The 11232-nt window shown below is 41.2% G+C and overlaps 1 protein-coding gene across 2 annotated transcripts in view; it reads right to left on the bottom strand.

The window, feature by feature from the left end:
* Window positions 1–5477: 5477 nt before the first annotated feature.
* rictora (RPTOR independent companion of MTOR, complex 2 a) overlaps window positions 5478–11232 on the bottom strand; it is a 242633-nt gene continuing 236878 nt past the window's right edge. The window contains exons 38-39 of one of the 2 annotated variants that reach the window (XM_043703086.1): window positions 9200–9338; window positions 5478–8738 (exon numbers count right to left, since the gene is read on the bottom strand). In XM_043703086.1, coding sequence (XP_043559021.1) covers window positions 8670–8738; window positions 9200–9338 — 208 coding nt within the window. In that variant the 3' untranslated portion in view covers window positions 5478–8669. The remainder of the gene's footprint in view (window positions 8739–9199; window positions 9339–11232) is intronic. The other variant, XM_043703095.1, reaches the window with a different exon arrangement.

Genomic DNA, 11232 nt, shown 5'->3' with positions numbered 1-11232 from the left:
GGGTGGGCGTGCGGTCAGTCATTTGGAGACAGTGCCTGGGCTCCCATCGACGTCCAGGACTGTTCTTGGCAGCATTTCAGTAGGCGAGTTCATTTTTTAATCACTGTGAACAAAAGACGCAATCAGTGTTGGAAACACCATTTTGATGTAGTGTTTTTATCGGGACCTTGAGATCTCCTTTGGATAATCCGATATTTGGATAATTGAGGTTCCTTTGTATTCATCATCCCAGATATACACATCAATCTCAGAATGGAAGGAATGACTGAGCCATTTAAAAATATAAATACTCTAGTTCTAGTGGCGTGCATTGTCCTTGAAGTGTTGAAATTCTCTTCATGGACCGGAATATTGTATTTTGCTCTTAATGTCTGATAACCTGTTTGTTGCATAGCAATGCTTATATCACTAATAATTATTAATCAACAATTTACTTTTTCTCTGAAAGTGTGGTCCAGCTGCTGTTGTAATTGCCATAGAAATTTTATAAATCAGTGGAATGTAATCTCAGAAGCTATGAATATAGTCCTGGACAGTGTAAGTTTTGGCAGAAGTTGATTAGATTCCCTACAATGTAGAAACAGGTCCTTCGGCCCAACAAGTCCACACTGACCCTCCAAAGAGCATTCCCCTATATTTGCCCCTGACTAATCCACCGAACACTACAGGCAATTTAGCATGGCCAATTCACCTGACCTGCACATCTTTGGGACTGTGGGAGGAAACCGGAGCACTCTGAGGAAACCCACACAGACACTGGGAGAATGTGCAAACTCCACACAGACAGTTGCCCGAGGTGAGAATTGATTCTGGGTTCCTGGCACTGTGAGGCAGCAGTGCTAACCACTGTGCCACTCACGAAAAGGATTGCTGCCTTAACTCTCCTTTTGGGTTCCATATTGAACACCCACACAGATCCACATACAACACAAATCCAGCCTTTCTGCAGTTCCATATAGTCAGGTTACAGTACTACCTCCAAGACTGTACAGGACTTGTCCTGTTCTCTCTGCACTCGCACTCCCACTCACCTCATCTGTCCAGTTAGTGACAGATTAAAAGAGAATTTAGGTAACAAGCAATTCAGTCTTGTTTTTTCACTTTTTGCATAAGCTATTCCATACGATCTAAAACATTTTTTTTCTGATCATCTCCCTCTGCCCCCTTTTCTGACTGTTGGAATATGTATGCTCTGCATTTTTACCAATTGCGATCTCCAAGACCACCAACACACAGTTCCTGTTCTCTGTTTTGCATTCCGAGATTTATTCAAGGGAACCTGCTTTCAAAAAGAGAAAGGAATACAAAGGGTGGAAAGAGGCTGGTGTAAAGTATAATCTCTGGCATGGGCCCATTAGGCCGGATGTGTGTAAATTCTGGTCATTCCCACCAAAGGCAAAGCTGAATTTAGGGACTCGTCTGCAACCAATTAAGAAGTAACCCAAACCAAAGGTGTGGTCCACTGCTTTGGTTCATAGTCTATACATGTTCTGAAACTTTGCTGTCAGTTTCGCTGTGTTGTTGTTGGTGAGTCACATGATGGCAATGAATATTGTGATCCTGTGTAATGCATAATTTGGCAACTGGCCTGATAGTCTCAGATGACAGTAACTAATCCTGCAGCCAATCATAATTTTTTTTTGTTTGATTAAAGAGTTTTGAAGGTCAAAAATGCTTCCAAATGTCTTGCTCCATTGTGTGGGAGAATCCCATAAATTGAATAAAAATCTCTATTTCTTTCTGCTTTAAAGTCTGTGTTGAGTGCTGTCCAGTCTTTTAGTGAGATAGTAGATGAGTAGATAAATTACAATTGTTTTATTGAAGAACAATCATAGCAACCTGTGTTGAATTGTGATGATGCTAAAAAAATGCAAGTCATTATTCATTACACAAAATAGTGATAAAAAGATTACACTATTACAATATATTACAGTATTACAATATATTTCAAACTATAGGTCTCCTTACTGATATAGTTATTAAAAGATGTGCAAAACGTGGAGTAAATTTGGAAATCCTGTTAAATAAACATGATCAACAATCTGCACATAATACTTGAGATTTAGTTCAGCATTTCCAGTATGAAACATCTGTTTGAAAGAGGCGAGTGATGATTAGACCAATGGAGGAGGTGCCGTCGGGGATAGAGAGGAAACGTCTGGGAATGCTGTGAGCATATTCAATGATCTAACCTTACCATTATTGCAGTAGGTGTGTCAATTCTAAACAGCCTTTCCCATGAAAGTAAACAAGTCACTCCTATTAGACTGAGAGCCTAATGTTGATGTGCCACATGATCTAAGATTGTATGTATATCATAATGTGAAGGCGGTGATCTCTTGTTTTTCCTGTTGTCACTGTATACTTTTGAGTTTGTGTACCTGCATTGAGAGACCTGTGGAAACGACCCTACCACCAGACTGGAAGCTCTGTGTTTGTGTCCTATGGGAAGTACATTTGTGGCCAAACCAATTCATTGTCATCCTGCATATCCTTCCAGTACACCGGAGGGCAGGAGGGAAGAGTGGGAAAGTTTCATAGTTAGTCATTATGCAGAATACAGTGACAACAGCACTTTTCCCAATAACCTGAACCAATCCCATGGAAGTTGATGGCCCTACTTTCGGAATGAGGATGACTTGAAATTATGCAGACACCGTCTGACCCTTGCATGAAAGCAATGCAAAGCGGTCAGTGTGACACCTACACTGCATTCTACCTGCCCTGGCTGTATTCAGTGGTTGAACAAAATTGCCAGAGTGCAAAACTCCTTGTGAAGGCAGTGGTTTAGCCACCATCGCAAATCTTGGCCCCAGTACTTTCTCAGTACTCTGATCCTGCAGCTATCGCCTTGGTTCTAGATCATTTCTGCAATTTTGCAGCCGGAGGCTATTTTTGACTTGTTGGTCCTGATACTAAAATAGCACCAGGCTATTTGACCGTGTGCACCAATGGTACTCTGAATTGCACTCCACTCTACTTGGGCTGAAAATCAGGAAATTTCTGCATTTACTGAGGCATGTTTCATAATAAATTCTAATTATTGACATTTTATCTATTAAAATATCTTTGTTCAACAGTATGTATTTCATTGTCTGCATTGAGTCTGTTGGAAATTTTAAGAACATATTGTTAGAAAAGTTATTTTGGTGCTGCTGTTCATTATTCCTTTATAATGTAAGCATTTTACATTTACATGTACAGACTGCAGTTTTTAAAATTTATTCACTTGTGGCTAGGCCAGCATTTATTTCAATATGCAAGGAAGGAGAAATAGTACACATGACAAAGTAGCTTTTTGCATAATGCAAATGTGTGTTTTAGCCAAAGAAGCAACCCTCCCAGGGTAGCTGTAGTGTCCTCTTTAACTTGTACACTGATATATTCTTCCAGGCCTCTTCAGAAGTACATTGACAATGACTAATCAGCAATTCACCACTTTGGAAAGCTGGCAGAGGCTGTGTGCAGACTGACATTAGAAGATACAGAGCAGTGAGAGTGCATGATCATCTCTTGCTGCGTGGCTGCATTTCCTTAGATTCTGCACTAAAGTGTATTTACAGTCTTATTTGTTGGAAGTTGAGTTTAGCAGAGGACAGCTGTTGCAAATTGATGATCAAGGCATACCTGTCCCAACTTTGCTGGCAGTAGAAGTTGACTCTCCAAATAACTTATTACAAGCATGAATAATGGGATTAAGTTCCAAAGTAGTTGGGCAAACATTTTTCCAGTTGAGAAGAGTGGAAAGGAAAACTTTCATTTAAAGCTCTGTTTGGTGTTCTGAAGGATTTAGGGATCCATACTTAAATGGATAGTTAACAGTCAAAAACAAGCAATTTTGAGTCTTAGCTTTCATTGCAAAAGGCTGGGGAATGCTGCAAACTCCTGAATACAAACTGACATTTCATAGCTACTATCAGTTCTGAGGGAACACTGAAACCAAAACATTGATTTCTCTCTGCAGATGCTGTACCCAGCTGAGCTTTTCCAACAATTTATATTTTTACTTCTGATTTACACCATTTGCAGTTCTTGCTGTTTTTAAGACAGTTTACCTTGGCTGCTGAATCTGTGCTATGGTTTCAGAATAATCGGCTCCCATACTGACTGAAAACAATTTCGCTGCAGCTTGTGAATCGTTGGAAGTCTGTAACCTCATTTGTTGAGATTGTCTAGGTTAGAAACGTTAATTTTGGGGGACTAAATGATGTGGAAGGTATGGTTGATGTAGAAGTTCAGAAATATCCTTATAGAATGGTCAAGGAAGCTGAAAGGCTGACTCTCCTTATATTTTCAATGGAATTCAGCACCTAGTTAATGTTGCACATTTATCTAGTGTCTAATTGAAGGGCACCAGTGAGCTGCACTTGGGGAATCTGTGCAAGTCTTGATAGCTGCCATCTTCTAGTCTGAAATATAACCAGACAGTGATGGTTCCCAAGAGTTTGTGCCAGGACCACTGCTTTCCTAATAAAGTTAAAAGTTTCTGATAATGGAGATAATATGGATTGACTGCACTAGGATACTGGCTAGTCAGTCTTCAGTAAAGACACATAGCGTTCCAAATAATTCTGAATAATCATTTAGGAGAGGAAATAAATAATAACTATTACTAGAGAAACTAATGAGGCTGAGGACAGATCAAGCCTCTAGTGCTGATGGAATGGGTCCTCGGACCTTCAAGGAGGTAGTGACAGAGGTAGAGGATGTACTGGTACTAACCTCCTGGTCTTAGATTGGGGAAAAGTCCCAGAGCATTAGCAATTTTTAATGGGATACTTTTTAAAATCTCCCCTTTTTGAAGAAAGCTAGCTATAGGCCAGTTATTCTAAAGTAATGTAATTAGGAAAATCCTGGTCTATTATAAAGCATAACATTTGGAAATACCATTTAATTAGGCACATTAGACTACCAGTAACATCTCAGACTCTTTACTCGAGTATGAACATGGATAGGGGATTGGTTAACTAATAGAATATGCAAACAAGGAAGAGAATCACTTAGCCCTTTCAAGTGCTTCAAATCTGATGATTTTGTGATTTTTAACTTGGTATACCCCAGACCCACCCAGCAACTCCAAATCATTGATACCATTAACTGCTGGTTTAAAGTGGAAAGGATCTCCAAAAAAGGTCACATGTTGACAGACATCAAATTTCTAAACTTTTACTATAAATTCTGTTTTGCGATCTTTTACTCTATGCCACCTAATGAAGGAGCAGGACTCTGGAAGCTATTGCTTTCAATTAAACCTGTTGGACTATAACCTGATGGTGTGATTTTTAACTTTGTACACCCCAGTCCAACACCGGCATCTCCAAATCATGACAATTGAGCCTGTTTGCCACTCAGTCAATGAAACAGCTGAACTGGTTTTAATCTCAGCTCTACATTCCTGCATATTCGTGATAGACGTTTGATTAGCCAGGGGATGAAAAATTTAATCTACCCTATCTAGCAACAGATACAAAGAGGTGGTGAATATTATTTACATGTAGAGGAGCTGCAGACAGCTACAACACAGGATTGGGGACTCCTTGTGTATAAATCACTGAAAGCTAACGTGCATTTCCAGCACATTTTGATGCACCTTCTACTATCATAAATACATAAGTACAAGTTGTATGTGGGGAAGAATGACAGCACATCACATCTGGATACGTTTGCTTTTATTGTTAATTAGCAATGCATCCCTTTCATAATTTTTTATGTTCAGAAGGGTAAATGCCCAAAACAGACTGTACACACTATACAAAGAAACCACAAGGTGGCAACACAAAAACATTACTCGACAGGTGCTCTTCTCTGTTTTACCTTATTTAAATTATACACAGCTCCATGAAATATTCTTTTATGGAAAATATATAAATAATTTCTTTTCTCATTTTTAATCAGACTATGTTACAGGTATACAATATAAATCAGGTTTCATGTTCAGTGACCTATGAACACTAGAACATCCCAATAATGTAGCAGCTTATCACAAAGAAATAAGATCAAACACATCCACAATGGTGGCTGCAACGTCCATATTCTATGCTCTCTCCTTCTCACAGGGGTCAGTCTTCTCTGTTTATTCTATCCCTTCTAAAACAGATATGTAAAATATCAAAACTTTGATCACTCGATCAAGGAATCTCAGCCACCCCTCTCTCACAACTAAAGGCCATTCATTCCCTGCAACCTCCTCATTCCTAAAATTCTTGTGGTGGTTTTGAGCACATGCAATTGTAAGAGATCAAAGACAAACAAAATGACCAATTGACCACAAGAAAGACAAAACACAAAAGTCAACAAGACTGAGCAGGAAGGATAGACGTGTACACAGACCATGGGAATGACAAGATACAGGGTTCTTGGGATATCTGCATAATCCTGACATTCAGCATTTACCAGTCAATTTTGGGATAGAGGGGGATCCAAAATAACACAATCACGAAACAGTGAATTATTAACCTATAAGAACTTTGAAAATCAGGTGTTCAGGATATGTTTACTGTTGCTGATTGATTTAACTGGTCAATGTGAAGTTAGTGTTCTTTCTAGTGCAATGCAGGTTGAGAGGGGTGGGGAGAGAAAGAGAGATACTGCAGTCTGTTAATTGATGGGTAAGAGTTTGGTATTAGAGGCAGAGGCATAGTTGGAATAACCAAGTGGAAGACAGAGTACCTGTGAGGCCATAGCAAAGCCATCCTTGTGTTTAGACTATTGCATGCATCATATTCTTTTCTCCTTGGTTATCAGTTCCTGGAGAGATGAATGTTTATTGTAATAGCACCTTATTCTGGACCCATCCTTTTTTTTTCTCCTTCCACTTTACTAGAATTAAATAACTGCTCTGGAAATGAAAACACCCACCAGTTTCCTGTCCAGCAAACCATATACTCTTCCAGTCTGGAGAATGGCTCACCCAGCAATTCTAACCCCAATTTGGAACTTGTATGCAATTCGAGGTCATACAATGCCTCTCATCAAGTCTGACCAAATGATCCAATACAAAGAGCTAAAGTTATAACTGAGAGCGAAGGCAAATACTGCTCCAGTCTCTAAGAGGGCCCTGTGACGGTATCTAACTGCAGACCCTCCCACTCTCTTCAAAAGCCATAGGAACCGAAATTCATTGAAGGAGTACTGGATGGGATGAGGGAAAACCAGTCACCAGCCATTTTCTTTCTGTCTCAGACAGCTAATCATTGGTGTTTATGGTTACATGTACAAAAACATCTTGAACATTTCATATATTAGTGTAACTCACGATCCATAAAATGGTGAGAAATTGTGTGCACATGCATGGCACGTCAAAATCAGAATGATGAGACAAAATATTTGGTTGAGACCTTTGCTCCTGAAGCCAGGAGACCATTGCTGATTGAGCTTCATAACAAATAGGTTCAATGGAAATCCCAGTGCTTCATCTTGTTCTTCTCATACTGTCACAGCTGACGCTCTGCAGTAAACTCAGGGCTCATAGGACCCTGTACTGTAGTGTTAGAATATTTAATTGCTACTTGTTGACACCAACCCCACACCAAGCCCCTCAGATGAGTGCTGAAAGGCCAAAGTTTACAGTCTAATATTGGAAATGGAGTATGAACCCCACCCTATGAAAACCTACTCTCACATTGCTATTTGTCTCAAAGGGCCATAAAAATAATCAGACTTTGCTTCTCCTGAAATGGTGTTTCTGAAAGTTCTTGTGCAATCTTTCCTAGTGGGGTATCCAATGGAGGCTTTATACTATTTTAGCCAAAGTGCTAAGATGACAGGATTTAACCCTGAATGAACCATATCAATTGGGCCAGATAGGGGGCACTGCCCATGTGCACAAGTCCAAAAGCAGATGGAGAATTTTGCATTTACCTTGGTGTCCAGGAGCAGGGGAGAGCAGCCTAGGGTCTAGGAGCAGGAGATCGCACACAAAACTGCTGTTTCCTATTGCTCTAATAGACCAGTGGATAGAGAGAATATTTCCTGGCTGCATTAAACTGCATTTCCAATATACCCATGATATAAAGGCATGTAATTAGTTACTGCAAGTGTGACTTACCATTAAAGGCAAATCTGCTTGTGTGCAGGAGCCCACAGCACCATGCCATAGAATACTTTTCCTGCCGTGAGTTCAGGTTCTCCAGGAGTGCATATCATGGGCACTGCAGCCTGATTCCATTGCACCTGAACCCATGTTGTCAATGCAATTTAAGTAGATTACAGAGTGGTCATTCATACAAGCTGACTACATTTAAACATATAAAATTGACACGCCTATCTACTGACAGCAGGGGTGGTGGGTGGGATTGAGCACATCTGGCCCAGTGATTGAAAGAAACTGGGGCAATGCTGGTGGATGGAGACTGGCCCAGGTTAGGGAAGAGCGTGTGTATCTGTGCAATCATGCCAACAGCCACGGGACAGGGAGAGATCCAACCACAGGTCTCACATACTGTCTCCCAGTCTGCATCACTTCTCCTGTAGTGTTAGGGATACCTTCACATCCAAGACAGAGGGAAGGGAAATAAATAAGAACATGCAAGGGACAGGATTCGAGTGCCAATTCGACACACCTGCCCTGCCCTGCCGGTCACAGCGGTAGTCAGATGTTGGTACTGTTGAATTCTGGGTGAAGTACTTTGTAGGTTTGGTGATGCAGCAATTCTTCGGCACAAATGTGGTCAGGATGCTGGGGTTGGCTCAGCTTCAAGCTGCTTCGGTGAGAGAGTAGTGTCCGCTTCCTCGTACAGCTGTCAAGAGAATAAACATGGTCAGAGCGTGGAGTGAGCATAGAGAGAGAGAGAGAGAGAGAGAGACTGATTCCATACACCAGACAGAATGTATCTCTTGAGAAACTTCCTCAGAAACAAAGACATCATTGACAGAGGTAAGGAAAAATTGCACCTTAAAAGAGACAAGAAACCTCTAATATAGAGGAAGATTGTTTGTGGAGGCTCTGGTGAAAGTGTCCTCCCAGATTCAGTTTGTAGGGAACCAAGACCAACCAATGACTCTAACAAAGGTGACCAGAGACCCCACGTACTCGCTCCTTCCCCCACCCAATCACCCTTCTCATAGAACAATCATGTACCTCCCTAAAGATGCTCCTTAAGTGAAACCCCCTCCTACCCTTACTAAGGAGAAATATGATGTCTCATTGGGGCAGCAGGGGGAGCTCTCTGATTAACAATCATTGCAGTCAGAAACTTACGGGTTGGAACTGAACATCCTGGAAGAGTTCTTGGATAAACCTGCGGGAAGGCAGACGGAAGGTGCAGTTTGCCAGTAAGTGGGAAACCTCAGAGTATAGACAAATGTCATCAAACGCATGAGGAAACTTCTCCTTTATCCTGGGGGAGAGAATGTAAAACCAGAGTCTGAGTCAAGCAGAACAAGTAAATCTCAAATACTTTTGAAACAGCAGCCATTCATCTACAAAAGCTGTAGAGGTCAAAGAACACACTTTTTTACTGGGGTGGGATTTGCAATCCATAGACCATGGTGTTCATCTTGTTTACATTATACCCGTAAGTAGTCCTACATCAGTAGTAAAAATGCAACTGCTGGAACGATTTCAATCAGAGAGAGTGATAACGGATGCTTGTTAGGTGTTGTGAAATTGCAATGACAGGAATGAGGGGTGGTTGGAATTCCTGCATTCTCTCCTGGAGGACTGGATATGTAGCTCAGTTTTGCTCTTGGTGATTGGCAAGGATCTATCGCCCACTCTCAAGGCACTGCAGACACAAGTTGGACTGGCCCTTCTTTGACAAACAAGTCAGGCCTCTCTGACACACCAAGTTCTGCTTGTCGCTTCGGCCTGAACAATGCAGCAGCTGACCATATTGACATTTGAATTCTCAACCACTGTACTGGCCACAATGAGTGAACAAATTTCAGAATGGTTACAAGCACAGAGGAATTCATTTGGCTCATCATGTCTAGTCTGGTCTGGTTCTCTAAAAGAGCTATTCATCGAGTGGCATCAACAACCATCACCCCCCCCCCCCCCCTTCCCCAAATGCCTATTCTCCTGGTAACTCTGCATTCTTCCTTTTTAATTCCATCTTGAAAGCCTCAACTGAACCTGCATCCACCAGACTGTTGGGCAGTACATTCACAATCTTAACCACTTATTGTGTGGAAAATCTTTCACGTCATCATTGAAGGTAATTTGCAGAAGAAATAGTCCGTGTCTCTCTGGTTCTTGATATTTTCACTAACAGGAACAGGTTCTCTGTGTCCAGATCCATGATTTTGAACCTTTTGATCTAATCACCACTAAACCGCCCCTCCTCCAAGGTTAATAGTCCCAAATTCTATAATCTTTCTCTCTGATGGAAATTCCTCAACCCTGGAACCATTTTTACATCCTCTCTAACACTTTCATATTTGTCCCAAAGTGTAGTGTTGTACTCACCCTATTAGTAAAGGATACTGTTGGTATTATTAACCACTCTCTCAATAACATTCCCTCTAAGCTAGGTGCTTGGAGGTCTCTGCAGCACCAGAAAAAATGAGAAAGAATGTAGCTTTCAACCTGACCTGTCACTTTCAAAATCTGATGCACACCTACAGTCAAGTTCATCAGTGTGCCCTGTTATATTGTCTAAAATATAAAATAGATCAATTACAGAGAAATAGTTATAAAGAGATCAAAGCTGAGTATTAAATATTTAGGAGTATGTGACCTTTTGAAAAGACTGGCAGGAAGGAAACGGTGGTGGGTACCTTCATTAGTACAGGATGAAGTAAGTCCAATAGTAAAACGATCTTAAATCGTAAGATGGATCATTGATAGTCACAGGTGAGGTGCTGGAAGACTGGAGGTTGGCTAACGTGGTGCCACTGTTTAAGAAGGGTGGAAAGGACAAGCCAGGGAAGTACAGACCAGTGAGCCTGACGTCAGTGGTGGGCAAGTTGTTGGAGGGAATCCTGAGGGACAGGACGTACATGTATTTGGAAAGGCAAGGACTGATTAGGGATAGTCGACATGGCTTTGTGTGTGGGAAATCATGTCTCACAAACTTGATTGAGTTTTTTGAAGAAGCAACAAAGAGGATTGATGAGGGCAGAGCGGTAGATACGATCTATATGGACTTCAGTAAGGCGTTCGACAAGGTTCCCCATGGGAAACTGATTAGCAAGGTTAGATCTCATGGACCCCAGGGAAAACTAACCATTTGGATACAGAACTGGCTCAAAGGCAGAAGACAGAGGGTGGTGGTGGAGGGTTGTTTTTCA

Source organism: Chiloscyllium plagiosum, chromosome 2 (genome assembly GCF_004010195.1).
Source record: "Chiloscyllium plagiosum isolate BGI_BamShark_2017 chromosome 2, ASM401019v2, whole genome shotgun sequence".
Taxonomy (NCBI): Eukaryota; Metazoa; Chordata; class Chondrichthyes; order Orectolobiformes; family Hemiscylliidae; genus Chiloscyllium; species Chiloscyllium plagiosum.
Note: the sequence above shows the minus strand (reverse complement) of the source record. Positions and strands in the feature narration are given on the sequence as shown.